At 35.8% G+C, this 18,527-nt stretch overlaps 1 protein-coding gene across 3 annotated transcripts in view; it reads left to right on the top strand.

The window, feature by feature from the left end:
* Positions 1–18,527, top strand: part of LOC119790464 (rab effector MyRIP-like) — a 38,775-nt gene that overhangs the window by 264 nt on the left and 19,984 nt on the right. For all 3 annotated transcript variants that reach the window (XM_038295995.1, XM_038295993.1, XM_038295994.1), the window contains exons 2-4: positions 2,609–2,780; positions 11,316–11,537; positions 13,069–13,205. In XM_038295995.1, the coding sequence (XP_038151923.1) occupies positions 2,671–2,780; positions 11,316–11,537; positions 13,069–13,205 (469 nt within the window). In that variant the 5' untranslated portion in view covers positions 2,609–2,670. The remainder of the gene's footprint in view (positions 1–2,608; positions 2,781–11,315; positions 11,538–13,068; positions 13,206–18,527) is intronic.

Raw genomic sequence — 18,527 nt, 5'->3', positions numbered from 1 at the left:
GGCAAAACCTGCATCATTTATATCACATCATTTAGACTATAGAAAAAAGAAAGAAAAATATCTGAAATGAACCAAATATTGTATTTGGTCAGGAATGTCAACAATTTACTGATTATTAAATCTAGAAAGGGTTCTAATTACATAAGTTATCATTGTATTATTTAACTTAAATGGATATATTTTTTTTTAGTTAAAATAGTGTAAAGCGTAAAGTTTTTTTCCTGTATTAGAATAACAAGCCTAAACAAAATAGAATATTAATTCCATAATTTTCTATTTCTAAATAGCAGCATATGTGTAGTAATAGTATTATATAAGCCCAGAGTAGGATTGGGGATCTTTGCAAAATTCCTGCAAAAATGTGGCTTGGGATGTATTAGCAAATATTTCAGGGATGTTACAGACTTTGCAGCCCATATATGTGATGGCTTTCAAAAACAAACAAAAAACAGAGAACAACATAAGAGTAACACCAGAGGTGTAGCCAGAACTTTTTTATTAGGGTGGCCAGGCGGTAACCAATGTACACTGAGGGGTGGCTGAAAGCGGATAGCCTGCAGAATCTCAGGGTCAACCTACAGTAAAATTAGCGAGAAAAACATCCATATTTTCTAAATAAAGACAAACTATACTTTCCTATAGCCTTTGCTAACAATTAGACACATATATTTAAACATCTGTGCTTTCTAAATAAAAGATAAAGTGGATAAAATTCTTTTAGTTTTTAGATCATTACTTACCTGCTTGTATCAATAAACATTCTGCATAAAAATTGATATTTACAAACACTGATAAACAAACTGATTATTTCCTACGTTTTTATTAGAATAGTTATTTATCTATGATTTCACTGAAGACTCCCAGATGACTTGCAGAGACACATTTTCTCTTTACATACATTTATATAGCACAAAATCTAGTTCTGAAAAGAGCATGAATTCTGTATTTATCATCTTTGATGTTAGTATTTTGATGTGTATAATTAACCACAAGAAATATAAATGTTTTAAATATTCCACTTGAGAGTATTCCTGCTGCCACCATCTGTGTTAGAGGGAGAAAATGGTAGGGGTGGCGAATGATGGCCATGGCCACCCCCGGCCCCCCATCTAGCTCCGCCCCTGAGTAACACAACTTTATTTTTATTTTTAGAATGTATATTTTTCTAATATAATGCTGAAGGTTTAAAGACATTGTTGGAAAGTCATGAGTTGTAAACTACAATCTCAAAATCCTAGTGTAATAATAGGAGAATTGTATGCAAAAAAATAATTTTGACTCTTTTGGGCTGAATTATTGAAATAAAAAATGTTTCGGATAGACTTTAATCAGTTGAAATGTATTGGTCTATTTTAATGAACTATCAAGTCGCATGCTATGTGAAGAGTCAAGGGTTGTACAGCTCCATGTACCTAATAGTTTATGATAACAGCCTAAAATATATTGAAAGCATCAAAGGTAAATGTAAATCTGGTAAATATGTGCTATCCGGCGTATTGATAGCTACTTTAAATCAAAGTTGAAATTTCATAAAATCTATATCTACACAGCTATTTCTAATATTTCTTATTGTCCTAGGTCTTAGAACTAGAATTTGCACAATATTCAGATCTAAAATGGTAAACATACAGGCTTTTAAAATTTAGGTTGATAAATGTATAATTTCTGTGTTAGCTTGCAAAGCATTGCATTTTATTATTTTTATTTTTACATCGGAACCTTAAACTTCATAGCACTATGCTTGGTTTTTATGTGATAAACCAACATGAAGTAACACATAATTGTCAAGTGTATGAAAAAAATCCTATTTGGTTTTCAAATTTTGAAAAAGTTAATCTGAAAACTACAGTGTATTTTCACCTAGAAGATGTAATACCCGGTTAAGCTACTTTTGGCAACAATTATAACCATAAAGTACGCTATAAACATTGTGAGAGGGAGAGAAGTTTTCTCATCTCTCGCAGCCATAAGAACAAAATTGCGGCATTTTGGGCTCTTGACACAATATCCGGGAAGAAGCTTTTCCCAACGCATCAGAGAACAATTTTGTGATTGGTTAGAATATGGATGGCTGTTGTCAAGCAGGAAAAATCTGATATTATTTTTTTTATAATATTTATTTCTGGTTTATTAATTTCCAACTTTATTTCTGGTATTGAAATACAGTTATGAAAGATAAGTAATTCAACACTTTGTGATTTTGCAAATTCTCCCTCTTACAACAATTTACATCTTAGGTGCATGTGCACTGTGAGAGACATAATTCAATAAAAATAAAAAATTAAAAAGTGGAAATTACAATGGAGAATTTTTAAAATGTTTCACCCCATGCATCAATTTTCAAAAGTGTGAAAAATGTTGCATTTTTATTTAATATTTAATATATTTAATATTCTATTTGAAAAGCTTAAAAGAGTTGACACATTTTTTATTAGTCTTTTTTTTTCTTTATTGGGACAGTTAATAGAAATGATAGGGGAATAAATATGTTAGCATTGAGGAGCATTTAGTTGCTTGCCATTCACCATGATGCTTTACCCAAAGTTGTATTTTTGTTTTTTACAGCTTAATTGTTTTCTGCTGATAAATTCCAAAATTTTCTTTACAGATGAAAGAAACAGACTAATAAATTTGATGGAGAAGTGAAGTTACAAATAGTGGCTGTTGAAGATGGGTCGGAAACTGGATCTAACGAGTCTTAATGATGACGAGGCAGCGCATGTGTTGCAGGTAGTGCAGAGAGATATGAGGCTACGCAAGAAGGAGGATGAGAGACTAAGGTCAGTTCTGTCTTTCAGTGTTCATCATGCCTGTAATAATCTCCCCATAGAGGTGCAAAACTTCTGTTATGTGGAGCTATTTTCAGAATTTTAATTTGTGCAAAAAAAAATGTTTCAGCTTTGTCCAATTGTAATGGAGCCACAATAGAAGAACTGTTAATCATTCGAATCACCAATTTTACTGATGCAAGTTTTGGTTTCCTGGCCAATGTTGTGCCAGTTCAACTAAAAAGATTGAGCTCAAGGTTTAGTTCACACACATGAAAATGAACTAGCTCATCCTTACAGTTAACGTTTTCAAAAAATGAAGTTCACAAACCTATAATTTAACTATTTTAAATAAATTTGATAAATCAAGGCAAGTTCTTCTCATAGTGAATGTGGTTCTCATTTACATGTATTACTTCAAAACTGATCCCTTCAGTACACCATTCACTAAAATATTAATGTATGCAGTGAACGTCATTCATTGAACACATTCATGTTTTCTTCAATCACTTCTTTCTTTATTACCTTAATAACCCAAGCAAACACTTTGTTGCAGCCTCAGAGTCATTTAGTTCTTATCAACTAAATAAAAAACAAACATATTAACCTTTGTATTAAATAAGCCCTGTTCACAAAACTCTCAATGGTCCCTTTGAGGTGTAGTTCTGTTTGCGCTCTGAGCATGTTTTGACTATGGGGGAGCTTTCCTTTGCTGTGTTTTGTCTACAAGCTGTGTTCTAAAAGCAGGGAGCAGGAAGTGAAAGGCCTTCCTGTTGAGTCTGGTTTTTGAAGGCTGTGGTGTAAAATTTTATTTGTGACTAGCAGTTATAAGAAACAATTTGTTTATTGACATAAAGCATTACCTTTTGCAGTAAGTTCTTTTTAATAAAAATATATTTCTCTTTCTTTATTTAGAAAACATAAAATACTCTGTGCTCAGTGGGCCCAATTATAAGCCAGTGCAGAAACATAATAAGCCTAATGCGGTTATTTCCATCAAGTTTTAACAAAAAATGGCCTTAAATTGAAAGGTTTTGTCTATCAGGTTAAAAAAATGATATATTTTTTTCTTTTTTTGACTAAATAGAAAGTATTGTGTCTTTAAACAATATGCTTAATGCACAAGATTATAATTTATACAACAGCAGAAAAGGTTTAAGCAAAGCCCTTCAGAGTCCAGGTATTTTTCAAAACATTTAGCTTTTTTTATCTTGCTAAAGGCTCTTCCTTGAACTATACAATAGTATAATAATTGATTGTTTGGTGTGTTTGCAAGCATTTTGTTAGCTTTAAAGTTTGCTTTTATTTTTTTTATATACTTTTAAAATAAAGATACATGCTTATAAAACTATTGGAAATGAAATCTTAGTAAAGTAAAAAAAAAACAGGAAAATTAGACAACAAGAAGTGTCCCCCCTCTTTCTAATATAAATAATGAATTGGCTGGGATTTTTTCTGCCAACGGGTGACAAGAGATAAGGGTTATTAATTTTTGTTTATCAAGAGTGGTAGGTTTGGATACGTACTAATGGTCCCAACTAAAAGCACCGTATGTGGAATGAGGGAGTAGCCATGTGGAATGTCTGAGCCAGCAACTCATACCAGTATGGGGTTTTTTTTTCTCGGAATGTAAAAAAAAAAAAAGAAGTCAGTATTCCAAGCTTCAAATAAAAAATATCAGAAAATTAAAGATTTTAAAAAATGGTTAACATTTCCCACAGTGATACTAATCCCTTTCAGCACTGCTCCTTTCTGTAAACTATGATGGAAAATGGGTCATTATTGTAAACTTTTGAGCCCTGCTGCATATTAGTTATTAGGGGTTACATAACATTTTATTTAAATAAAAATGACCTGAAACTTCTCCTACAAAAAAAAAATGGATTTTTTTCACTATTATTTTCAGTTTCTGAAGCCTAGGAGGTTATGTTTTCAGGACAATTGTCTGTCTGTCTGTCTGTCTGTCCATTATATTTTGGTGATGATCCAGATCACCATCTGGATCCAGGAATTTTTTTTAAAGATTAAATGAATACAGGTATTAGCTTAAGGTGAAAGTCACAATATGTCAGGAGAAATTAGCTCCTTGGTGGACGTCTGCGCTTTCCAAGTGTTTTCTTAGGTCTTCATGCTTTGCCTTAAGGCTGCATTGCCTTTATGTCATCATTTCATAAAATATGTTTGTATGCACCAGGTTGTTGGTGCAGCCAATACTGTTTGAAGTTTAGTCATTCTTTTCATGGGTTCAGATGAATGTTCTAGAGATGTCCCGATCCAGGTTTTTGCACTTCCGATCAGATACCGATATTGTTTTTGGACTTCCGATCCGATACCGATACTGGCCGATACCAGCCTATCCGAGCATGTATTTAAGTTTAAGTTAAAGTATTTAGCCTTAGTTGTAAGACTCATGTTGAAAAGGGTTTTAGTACTCTTGATAACATCTAGCCAGCTAAATTAGGTGAGATTGAATAAAACACAATGCTTGGTAACAACAAACTTACCTGTTTATTAAGAGATAAACACAAACTGGACAAAATTACGAATAGCAATCTAATATTGCACAGTGAACAGTAAAACCGTAAATAGTTAAAGGTGCTATATTACTGTAAGTTTTAATAAAAATGCAAAACAGGGGAACACTGGCGCAAAATAGTGGAATGGATCGTTTCAATCGGCGAAACGAAAATACGGACCAGATTTTTTTTTAAAAACTGGATCGGCAGTCTGGATCGGCATTTTACATGCTTTGCCGATACGCATTTTTTTGCCAATATCGCCGTCCCGATCCGATACATGGATCGGATCGGGACAAGCCTAGAATGTTCTATTGATTCTTGAATCTGGAATTTAATCACTAAAAAAATTTGCAACACATTGTTTATCAAGCTGATGAAAGCATGAAATACATACATAAAAAACGTATTCTTCTCATTCTTGGAAGTTTGTGTTAGAATGACGATATTTGTAATTTGAAAAGCCACTATAACAGTAGCACTTTAATAGTTGCAACCCAGAACCTCAATTCGTTGAGACAAAGTGGTTATTTGTCGAGCTACTGGGAACAATGAGCTTACAACAACTAATCTTATTATTTTCCAGCCATGATTAGATGTGCTAAAAATTGAGTTGCTTCGTCAAGAATTTGGCTCAAGTTTGTTTAATTGTGAATTGTGCCTGTAATTTATGTTTTATATAATTTTGTTATTTTTCTCATTCTTTATTTCATAAATTATAGGCATCAGGAGGAAAATTATTTATAATTGTACCCTCTCACTCAAAGCTCAGACAGAGGTTAAAGTTTTGGGGGGAAAAAATAAATAAATGAGCACATTCACAGTGTTTGTTAAGTTGCTCTAGCTTCACTTAAAATATCAACAGTTTCCTCTCTTTTGCAAAGAAAAAAAAACAAAAGAAAAAAAAAACAAATGAGAAACCTAATTCTGTTTACACTTTAACCAAGAATCTGTGGATGAAACTAAAGCAATGCAATGCAGGAGGATGTCTGCTGTTTATACTCTTCTTGGAAGAGAAGTCATTAACTTGATGCAATCAGCTGGGTTTACTTGGATGGAACAATTTTTACCAATCTGTCCGTGGGATTTGATTGAAACATGTTGTTAATTGCCATAATAAAAAAGCACAATTTAACTGAATTGACAGAAGCACCATCAACCAACACACCTCAAAAGATTTTAGCTTTAATTATTCTATGAATATTTTTTATACATTAGTTTTTACAGAAATAAATAATCACAATGGACAGGTGTTGAGCTGTTGAGGTGAGTAGTTGTTCCCCTCTGACCCTTTTTCTGTACTCACTCATACAAACACTAGATATATTGGAGACTGTTGCAGATTGCATGCCTTAGGTCCCTCCTGTCTCTTTCTTACATCTCAAGCCTAAAAAAATAATAATTTTAACCTGTGAAGACAGAGCTGCACTGCATGTTGATTAGGCATTTTGGAGTGTCTGTGGCTGCTCTGTCTAATGTAAGTTCCTTTATTGCTCTCTATGTTTGTTCCTTCACTGTCTCGCTGCGAGCATCTCCATCTTTCTTGCCTGACTCTGCCTGATAATATTGTGTCTGTGGGTTATTTATATAAAGTATTAGGCTTCAATTATGGGCAGGCTGCTGAGGCCATTCCAGTGGGAGCTAGGCTTCTGAGAACACTGTTAAAGTTTTGTAGTTATATAGGGACTTACAGGTTAAAAGTTAAGGGTTCCCATGGTATGGTTTATCTCTCATGCAGATTGCAACCAGGGGTCCATCTCATGAAATAGATTTACCGAAAACTCTAAGTTGTCTAAACCTGAAAATAGGGAAACTCTGACTTTTGCAGTTCACAAAGAGAGTTTATTCAATCTTTGTTTCAGTCACAATAGTAACATTCTCCCCTTAGCTAACCTGGTCGGTAGCAGGTTTTCTTCAGTAAACTCGGAGTGTCTGCTGTCTCCGCTCTGATGTCTTTTAAAGACGTTCTCCTTTTTTATACTATTTTCTTGCATTTCTGCATTAAAATATCTAGCTCCAGTTGGTTGAAATAGGCACTTCCTGTTGCCTGTTGTCATGGTGACTCGTCGAATCGGTGCTCCACTGATAATGGCTTTTCATATTTGTTGCGCACGCGCTTAACTCTAACTGGACTAGAGATGTCCCGATCCAGGTTTTTGCACTTCCGATCCGATACCGATATTGTTTTTGGACTTCCGATCCGATACCGATACTGGCCGATACCAGCCTATCCGAGCATGTATTTAAGTTTAAGTTAAAGTATTTAGCCTTAGTTGTAAGACTCATGTTGAAAAGGGTTTTAGTACTCTTGATAACATCTAGCCAGCTGAATTAGGTGAGATTGAATAAAACACAATAATTGGTAACAACAAACTTACCTGTTTATTAAGAGATAAACACAAACTGGGCAAAATTATGAATAGCAATCTGAAATTGCACAGTGAACAGTAAAACCGTAAACAGTTAAAGGTGCAAGTATTACTGTAAGTTTTAATAAAAATGCAAAACAGGGAAACACTGGCGCAAAATAGTGGAATGGATCGTTTCAATCGGCGAAACTGGAAAATACGGACTGGATTTTTAAAAAAAAAACTGGAGCGGCAGTCTGGATCGGCATTTTACATGCTTTGCCGATACGCATTTTTTTGCCAATATCGGCGTCCCGATCTGATACGTGGATCGGATCGGGACAAGCCTAAACTGGACCTAGTTAAAATCGATTGAACTGATTGATAGCAGCTGTTGTGACTTTAGGAAAGATCAATTTAGAGTTGTGGATTTGAATCTGAATTTGTTAAACCTGCTTCATGAAAAGGGACCCCAGAAGACTTATGTATAGAGATTGGTCTTGGTGAAGAACTATCTATGGCAATAGACAAGATCTTTATTTTGGAGACATTTTTATTGACCCCAAAGAAAGCTTTTGATACTTTTATACTTTTGAGAAAGCAAGATAAATATTATAATTTAAGGCAGTCATTTTGTGTTTATTTGAAAGACAAAACAGTTTGCACAGACAAACAGTAGTAGATCTAATCAATGCAACGTCCACTGTAGCATCTCACTGGGGTCAGTCAGCAAGGCTTTTAATTTTACACATTAATGTACATTATGTAATTGTACATAATGATCAACGGTGACACCTGTGTTGAAGGTGGTAAATAAGGATTTGATATGGGCATAAAGATGTTTTAATTGAAAATAAAAGAAATATATAATTGAATGTTTAAAAAATAAGCAAAAACTAATAAGCATTGATAAACCAAGAATCAATGGTCTTTATTGTGATTAGGGGATAATCAGGAACGTGCACAACATTTTTGGGGCAGATGCTCAAATGGAAACAAAGGCACCTTATACAGCACATGGAATCACAGGCTGTCTTAGTAATATAAGAAAGGTTTTTACAGGTACAATTTAAACATCATGTATATACACCTGTTTTGCAACAACAGCCATAAACTGTAAAATGATATTTGATATTGTTCAGCAGTCAGAACAGCAGCAACAGAACAATGTGAAGTAATTCCACATTTAAATAACCTTTTTACATTCACAAAAGTATAAACAAACTTGAAAAACAATAGACTAGAACAAAGACCAGGGACCTGACTTAGACCAGTACCTCCCAGTCCTGCTCCTAAAGCACGACTGTCCTACATGTTTTTCTTCCGCACAACTGACTTGTATGAATCAGTGAAAAACAGACTTCTGCAGAACTTGGAGACAGCTGAGGTTGTACATGTAAAACTTGCAAGGCAGTAGTACTTGTTGGGTTGTATCGAAATTCTTATATATATTGCAAAACTTCAATGGAAACTCTATTTTACTATCACTCAAGCCGCGTGATCTGCAGCTGGACCTTACTGCATGTAAAAAGACAAGGGCTGAAAACTGCAGCCCTCTCAGAGAGCACAAGAGTTTTTGCAGACATCAATGGAACTGCAGTTTGCACGCATACAGACAGAAAATGCAAAGAAAAAATCTACAATCTAAACTTTTTAAGAAGTTTCTTGAAATTCTATATAGTAGTGTATTATAATATTACCCTGGTCATTTGGCCTTATGTTTGTTTTTGAATGAAATGTTCAACACAGGTCACTTGCTGTTTTTACTGAATGAGGCTTAAGGCTGTATGACACTGGATATGTAATTCATGCATTCCTCCAGTAGAACTGGTCACTGCAATGATGTCTTCTCAGGCCTGTCTTAAAAGTCAATCAGACAGATCCAGAATGCTGCTGAATGGGTCCTCACTTAAACAGAGCAACTGGAGCACATTTCCCCAGTGGATGTCTTTACAGGCTCCCCATATCTCCCCATATCTCAGAGAATGGACTTTAAAATACTCCTGTTAGCTTTAAAATCACTAAATTTCTTTGCACCAAAGTACATTACAGACCTCTAAGGTTTTCTTGCCCATGTTTAGTCTAAATACCGAGAACCAAACAAAGAGATGAAGCTTTTAGTTTGTATGCCCCTTTAATCTGGAACAAACTCAGAGGAGACTAAAGGTCCTGAAACCCTAAGGTGATTTAAATTAAGATTAAACCCCTATTTGTTTAGAAATTTCTTTGAGTATGTTATTTAAACTGTTAATACTACCGTATTAGTATTTTATGTTGTCTAGTTTTTCTTTACTGACCTCTGTAATGTTCTTTCCACTGTGTATCTTGTGTGTATAAAACAATTTCAATCAGCTTGTAGCAACAATATGTTAATAAATAAACTTTGCTTACCTTAAACTATCTTAAAAGAAAGAGATTTTTAGAAACAAGTGAAGCTGATCCAGTTTAAACTGGAAACAGCTAATTATAATCATCGTCATTGACTTGTTTTTTTCCCTAGCCCCTCATCTAGTGTGGCTCATTATTATTCAGCTGTAATCAGCCATAAATGATTGGAGCTCCTGTCGTTCTAATTTCTTTAACACCCTTCCTTTTGGTGTGACTTACGTCAGATTATTGGAGTCAGCCATTATTTCTCATGCTCATCTGGTGCATTTTTCCATGAGCTGGAAGCCTCATTTTGGCTACCTCTGCTGCTGTTTAACATTTTCTTTGGAACGTTTTTACTTACATGCTCACCATTGTGCAATGGCAGTCTTTGCATAGGGCCCCAATTTTTCTAAATCCGCCCTTGAGCTTCACCAAATTGGATTAAAAGCATCAGCTGTTCTCTGGATAAATAGAATTGAAAGTTAAGTTCTCAGTTCTAATTAACCAGGGACTTTTGCAATTTTAACACTTTAATTTGCTTTGCATGAGACATGCCACTGCAGCTCTGAGTACATTTTAAGCATTGCTTTCTTTAAGAAAGGTAAACCTCTGTTCCAGTCTCAAGACTATCATAGCCCCTAAGTTTCCTTATGTACTTAACTGAGGGCATCCATATTAGTCAGCCATAGGGATATCCCTGTGGCCAAGTAGCCAGGATGCATTATCAGTCTGGAGCACAGTGACTGGACCACACTGTCACATTTTTTCCATAAATGCCAGATGATGTGGTGTACGATTGCCTGTGATTGTTCCCTCAGATTCCTCTACCTTAGTTGGATGTTTGAGCTTCTGCAGCATATCCAAGGCTTACTTTACAGCTTTTCTGATTATTTTTCTCCTTACCTGGTTTCTTGAGTCATTTACACAAAATGATCCCAGTCGAGTAAAACCACAACATTCACACTAAAAATAATGAGTAATGAGGTGTTGAAACGCCTCAGTATTTATGTTTTTTTTTTTTACATGGTTTCAGTAAAGGTGTCTTAAATGTCACAAATATAAATGGAAAGCATTACTGTTTAACAAAAACTCAGATTTTATTTATTTTATTCAATCAGAAGCAGAGAGTCAATTTGAAGTTATGTGGAATCAATCTATTAAATTGGAAAACCTTTGATTGTTGCCCTCACCCAAAAAAACAACAAATTTATCCTTCATGCTCTCACGGATAGACATCTGTATTGGATATTCTCTCTCTCTGCCTCTAACCCTCCTCTCCCCCTTCCTCTTTCTCCATCCTCTACTCCCCACAGCGAACTGAAGCAGGAGCTGGATGAGGAGGGTAATCGTTGCCTCTTGTTGTCAAGGCAAACTTGCTTCAACCAGCGCTGCTGCATCCGCTGCTGCTCGCCGTTCACCTTTCTTCTCAACCCCAAGCGTCAGTGTAAGGACTGCGGATACAATGTCTGCAAAGCCTGCAGGGTCTACAGCAAGCGGAGCAAAGCCTGGCTCTGCTGTGCCTGCCAAAAGAGCAGGTAAGGTCAGCGTGTGCGGGTCTGTGTGTTACACAAGGAGGTTGAATTAGACATGAGGTTCTGACAGTGATGTCAAAAGTTATAAGGGTCTAACTTTGACTCATGGAGGTGATGATTTTGCTTTAAAATGAGATGTCTGAGCAATGTCTTCAGTAAAGTTGTGTTAACCTCAAACATTGTAACCTTTGTAAAGTTTTTATTCCATATTAGAAATAATCGGAAGAATTTTTTTTTAGAAAACAATCTTTCATCATTTCTGCCTTTGTAGTGATTGAAATAAAAGCCGGGATTTTGTCTTGTATCCAGCGATGGAAGTAGCCACAAAATATGTACTCAGTTATTAGCAGCACCATATTTAAAACTACTTTTTCTCCAGTGTAAGTGCCATAAAAATTAGTCACCAATTACTTTGGATTAGGGTTTCAGATCATTTTGGACAGTTCAATTATTTGGACAGTTCACTTTTTCTTTCAACATGTGAAATATTACAATAGAGCCATATACAGTTTTGAAATGATTTATTGACTAAATTGAATATATTAACAAAGTTGTTATTTCAACAATAATCTATATTTAAGAGTTTTTGTTTGTAAATTTATTGACAACTGCAATGAATAAAATTAGTCCATATTAAGGCTGGGCGGTAAATGAATTTTATAGATCAATAGGATTGGTGGTTTATGAAGATTTATCTTTTGGAAAATCCCACCACGCACTCCTTTGGCTTCTTAAGTTCAAAGAGACATCAGCCAGTCACTTTTTGTCATTAGATATGTTCATAACTGATAAACTAGCTCAGTTTGTAACACCACTAGCTGAAATATATTGTGTTTTTTAATAAATTAGTAATTTGTAGTTTGTTTTTATCAAACCAAAGGGGGCAGGGGGTCAATTAATTGGATTTGGTTTGAAAAAATCTTAATTTTTGTTTAAAGATTTTCTCATATATGTCTGATTTGGAGCATTTCAATATCTTTTTAATATTTAATTCTTGAGGATAGAATGACAGGATAACTTTGTTTGTTTGTAACAGGTCTGAAGAAAAGGACATATTTTTCTCTATCATAAGTTATGTGGATACATGTTACCTCAGTATATCTACCCTCGATAAGTTTATGTAAAAGAAGCTTAGTCCTCAGCCAGATTTGGAAACTTTGCCTCATTTTAACACTCAAACACTTAGATTGCCACATTGTAAATACATATTTGATGCTTTTATTTGTTGTATACCTCCATTTAGCTGCTGCTTGCTTTTAACTCAACTTTTGTGTATTTTGATATTATACTAGTCTGAACATCTGTTTTCTCTGATCATTATTTTTTTGTGTATGTTGTTTGATTGTCGATTTTTATAAGGGGCTAAGAAAAACAATTTAGAAGATTATATAATTGTAAGAAAGTCTGCCCTGTGTTTTACAGACTTGCTTGTTATCATGTGAGCACCATTACCCACATACCACCATTACTGTAAAGTAAGAAACAGGTTTTAGATTAGGTAAATTTGAAGATTAAATTAATCTCTGTCTCTCAGATTGTTGAAGAGGCAGTCACTCGACTGGTTCTACACAAATGTCAAGAAACGCTTTAAAAGGTTTGGCAGTGCGAAAGTGCTGAAGACCCTCTACAGAAAACACCTGGCAGGGCACAGCGCTCTTTCAGAGCTTACTGGTAAAGTACTCTTTCAGAACTGATTTTACTCTATGAGTTTATTCTGCAGAGAATTATATTGTGTATAATCATCTGTAGCAGCTTTAGCTCTTTCAAATCCTGCAGAGCTTTGTGGCTATAAAAAAATGCAGGCCAGAATTTAGGTATTCCAAATTAAAGCAAATAAACAGATTTTAAATTTTGAAATACACTTTAAACTTTACCTCTTTCATATCTTGCAAATGTAACAAAACCTCTTTCATATCTTGCAAATGTAACAAAATTAACTTGTAGTTTCAACTGTACTCAGTGGTATATGGGCCAATTTTTGTCGAAATATAGGTAAGAAAAGCCCAAGTGTGCAGTTATTTTTAAATTACTGCACATTCACAAGACCATCCTACCTGCTCTGTAGCTGTTCAGGGGGAACACCTATGAGATGTGCCCCATTGTCCTTTTAAACAGCTCTGTTTAGAATCGTTCTCCATTGCTAAAAAAGGTAAATATGTTACACTAATTTATTTTTTATTCTGCATTTAAGCAAAGCTCATTAGATACAGACCAGTATGAAAGGTATGTATAGTGTGTCTGTCTGTCTTATTTATCTCTATCTGAACATTATTTGAATTTAAGTACATGCTATATAAAACTTAAAAATGTTAAACCTGCTCTTTATTTTTTGTTAAATGTTTTGTTTTTCAATTCAGAACCTTTAATGTCACTAACAAAAGCTTTATTTTTTTCTCTTCCCTAACTTTAATGTTTCACCAATGATGGTGAGGGGAAGGGGCTTTGACTCCTTATGTAATGAAAAACATTCAGTTAACCTTGAGGGAAATCTTTTCTGTCAAAGCCGGTCAAAGCTGAATGAACAGCTTTACTGGAGGCAACCATGCTGAAAAGGAATTTATTATATTCTACAGTGTTTCTCCCAACAGCATCTGTTCCGGCATGTAGATCCAGTCACGGATGAAGCTGTAGCTTTTTTCCGCACCATTAGTTTTCCATTCTCTGGTCTGATTGAACCAGAGGATTTTAGAGAGATATGTGTGTTTTGTGGAGGAGAGGTCACTGGCTGTTCATGATGCAAAGCTGATGACCCTGTGGGTGGATGACCGATGTGGGCTAAAATCATGCCACCCTTCCTCGTGCTCTGTAGAACACAGGGTCCTGCATTTTCATGTGTTCATTATTGACCTGTGCTGAAAACAGCTTCATTTGTAAAATCCAACAACAAATGACTCACAGAAATAGATTATTGTTACTTTGCATATGAACAGAAGCCGGATGAATGGCATTAGCAACAGTTGAACTGACATTTAAAAGCTTAGCAATCCTCAGTCTTGTGTAACGTTCATGACGGTGACACATTTTCCCTGGAAAAATAAACCCATAGAATCAGGGATGCCTAAAGACATCTCTGTCTGAAAAGCAAAACAAAATCATCCTGCAAATAATGCAATTAGTGAAGGCTTATACAATTAGTCCTGCTGCCAGGGTACTGCTGCCCGCAGATGTTTTAGGTCTAATTTTAGTTATCACAGGCCCACATTATGTAGGAAGTCCATTTGACAAAATGAAGTGTATCATAAGCAATATAAACAAGTAAACTACCCTAGTCACTTTTGGGCACAGCCATCGCCACAAGAGCTAATCAACCGAGTTAAGACAGAGGCAAGATAATACACAGAGAGATGGATTTTTGTTTGGCCTGAATGCGATCATTTTTCTGAATGAGCTGCCACCATTTATTGATGATTGCACTCCGTTGTGTAGCCACACCCACACCAAAAGTGGATACCAGGGTCAATTAGGGACACAGATGTCAACAGCTCCACTTGTTACCAGATTGAAAAAAAAAATTACATACACTGTAAAGTCACCTTCATTTCACAAAAGTGATTTACATGCCAAATAGGAAACATCTAAATTTGTCCATCCTGACTTTTGCTATAGGTTTAGTGAAAACAACGTATCTTCCGTGGGACAGTAATGAAGAACAATCTTTCCGTGAGATACAAAAGAGCTGACAAAATGGTACCTTATGTGAATGTGCTTACACCGCTGATGAGATATAGGGTTTTTGGATAGGGCAATAGCACCCCGGTTGTCCTCAAAAATATTCACAGGTGTAAAGTTCAAAGTGTTCATTTCTTTTCAGTAGATTCACAAGATACATGCTGTCCTGAGTTGTAGCAGCTAGAGCCATGTATTCGGCTTCACGTGTCGATAAAGCAACTGTAGGCTGTTTCTTATATTTCCATGAAACAACAGGCCCAGTCTCAGACAAACTAAAGCAGTAACCAGAAACATGCACCTGTCATTCTGGTGAGATGCCCAGTCTGCATCACTATAGACCACAAGCTTCAAGTCCACATTTTGATTTTTAAAACACAACCCCTGATCCACAGTGCATTTCAAATACCTTGAAACATGTTCAGCTGCCACCCAATGTTTTTTTTTTTTTTGTTTCAGACAAGTATTGACATAATTTACCAACAACAAAACTTAAATCTGGTCTAGTAGAGGTCATTACATAAAGCAAACTTCCAACCACTTCAGGATATTTATTAGGCTCAGCAGGTGCACCCTTATTGTCAAATGTCATTTCCATTTCAAACGGTGTTGTTCATGGTTTGCAGTGAGTCATGTCAAATCTTTCAAGAATTTTTGTGATATATATCTTTTGAATCAATTTGACTTCCCCTTTTGTCTGGACAAAATCAATGCCAAGGAAATAATCTCCAAAGATCTTTAATTTTGAATTTGGTTCCCAAAATTTCCTTCACTTCACTGAGCATATTAACATCAATCCCTGCATGAAGATCATGAGTCCAAATAATCAACATGATTGTTTAATTTCCAACTGTCTTACAATAAGCACAATAGTCTGCAGTATTCTGAAAAACACCAGTTTTCAATAAGAAAATAATATAGCATCTTATTCCAGTAACCACTACTTCAAACCATATAGTGACTTATTCAGTTTACCCACCAGTTTTTCTCCTTTCTTAGATTGGAGATATGCTTTTGTATCCCCAAACTGTACTGAACTACAAGCTCCATCAAAAAACAAACCGAGCTCATATCAGCTGTAGGTGAAAAAGTTTAATTATACTCTAAACCAGCCACTTGACTATAACCTTTTGCTACATATGTGGCTTTGTAAATAGTTTCCACTGGAATTCCTTTAACAGCATAAACCCATCTACCCCCCACTGCATGTTTAACCTCTGGTAAGGCTGTTTATGTAAAAGTATAATTCTCTATTAAAGAGTCCATCACAAGTCACTCTCTCTCTTTGGATAACAAGCATTGCTCTCACTGTCAAATTCTAGGTTTGTCTCACACATCTCTACTTTCACTTCAGGTGGGACTGTTTTTTTCTCATACAGTTTTGGTTGTGGAAACCAAACCTTTCTGTGCTTTCATAGCTCCTCAGTTTAGTTTTAAACTCAGGAAAAATAAACTTTTCATCAAACTGCGTAACATGTACAGAAAATTGTTTATATGTCAGGCAGGCCTTTTAAAACCATTGCAGTCAACAAGCCATCACTCAAAGTCTCTCCTGCATTATGTAGCACTGTAATAGCAGTCTCTGCATGGATGATATAGTCTGTGACGCTCTCATTCACACCTTTTTGGAGAGATGTGAGCTCCGGGTATAGACTAAAAAAAGTCAGACTAAAAAAAGTATGCAAGAGGGGATCACTCCAGTGGCTGAAAGTTGGAGGGGATTTCGCTGGGAGTTGGTGGGAAGTGGCTTGCCATTCGGCTGGCTTTTGACAGGGAAGGGCCATTTTGAATGGCTGCCACTGTAACTATATCTCCCAGCAAGCCTTGTAGCTCAAACCTAACCAGAAGTGATAAAAAGACAACAACACACCGTCTTTCTTTTTAGCAGTTCACAAACAAAGGACACAACTCAGCTGACCTCTGTCATTTTTGCCTGTTGAAGACTCTAGACCTACTCTTTTATCATTCCTTCCTAAAAAAAAAACATGCAGAACAGTTTGTTTGCAGATGAGCTGGCAGGTAATTGTCTCCTTGTTCAAGTATGCCTATTGTAGCGAAATTGCCTCTGTTATTGGATTAGCAGGGAAGAATTGGAGATGCAAAAGTCCTCATTGTTGAACATTTACTGAATCAAGGTGGACAAGATTTGCTTTGGCCATGCAAGAGGCCATCTGCTTGACCTTCCATCATAGACTGAGCAGGCCAAAAGCACCTCTACTCACTCCCCTGATGATGGGTATGTATAATAAGAAAGCCAGGAATGCTGCCTGATTCAACACTGCCAAGGGCCACAGAGTTGCCACAGAGTGTCTTCCCCTTTTAAGATGCAAACTGCAGCAAGCATTAGCACTTTACTCGTCCCTTACTTGCTGCTCCGAACATAGCCCACATCACAGCCACAAACTGCCATCTCCCAAACGGAGCCTAGAAGCCACCCTTGCCCTTCTTTGTGCAAAGAGCCAGAGGTAGTACACTGCTTGCCTTGTCCTTCTTCAGCCACTCCAGAGAAAACTAGCTGTTAACTTTACATATTTGGTGCTACTTTAAACATAATTATTTTAAGCTTGTGCATAATGCTATGCAAGACTTATTTGGTTTTTCAAACCATATAAGAACTGCTGCCATTGAGATGTCACAGTTCATGTCACAGTAGTCCATTTCGCTAAGCCGTTCTTCGAATTAGGAAGGGCAACAAAACATGCCATTAAAATAAGGCACATGGTGCTGATCCTCATAAACCAGAAAATAGCTGCAAAAATGTAGCTGCTCAAACTACTAACTGAACTTGTCTATGCCTAGCTTTAGAGCAATATTTAAAAACTAGATCCGAGAAACTAGACAACAAGAGCACCCAGGTTTATATTGGTACTCCACACAGTAAGGGGCATGTTTAGGGTTGGGAACAGATCTCCAAAACTCACTACTTAAAGTGTTTATTTATTTTTATTAATGAGAGAGTTTTCCATTGCAGTGAATAGTTTATTTATTTTAAGGATTATAAATATAAATCTTCACTACGGCTACAGCTTATATGGCACGTATAGTATATTAAGATCAGAATCTTAATAAGAAACTGCCTATTTAGGCTATGGTTATATACTAGTAGATTCAGGGCTGCAGTCATTTTTGGCAGCAGTGTAGCTCATACAGTTGTGTCATCTCTATGGGCTGGGGCTGAATGACATCACAATCATTATAATTTACTACAAAATAAACAAAAATACAGTATAGATCCTTTATTTTCTTAATTCCACATCAGAGAGATTATAGGGAAGGAAGGAAAATTTAGATCTTGCATTTTTTATATAGTGAATTATCACCACTAAG

Source organism: Cyprinodon tularosa, unplaced genomic scaffold (genome assembly GCF_016077235.1).
Source record: "Cyprinodon tularosa strain WSP-4 unplaced genomic scaffold, ASM1607723v1 ctg364, whole genome shotgun sequence".
Taxonomy (NCBI): Eukaryota; Metazoa; Chordata; class Actinopteri; order Cyprinodontiformes; family Cyprinodontidae; genus Cyprinodon; species Cyprinodon tularosa.
The sequence above is the reverse complement of the archived record's forward strand: the minus strand, read 5'-3'. Positions and strand labels throughout refer to the sequence as shown.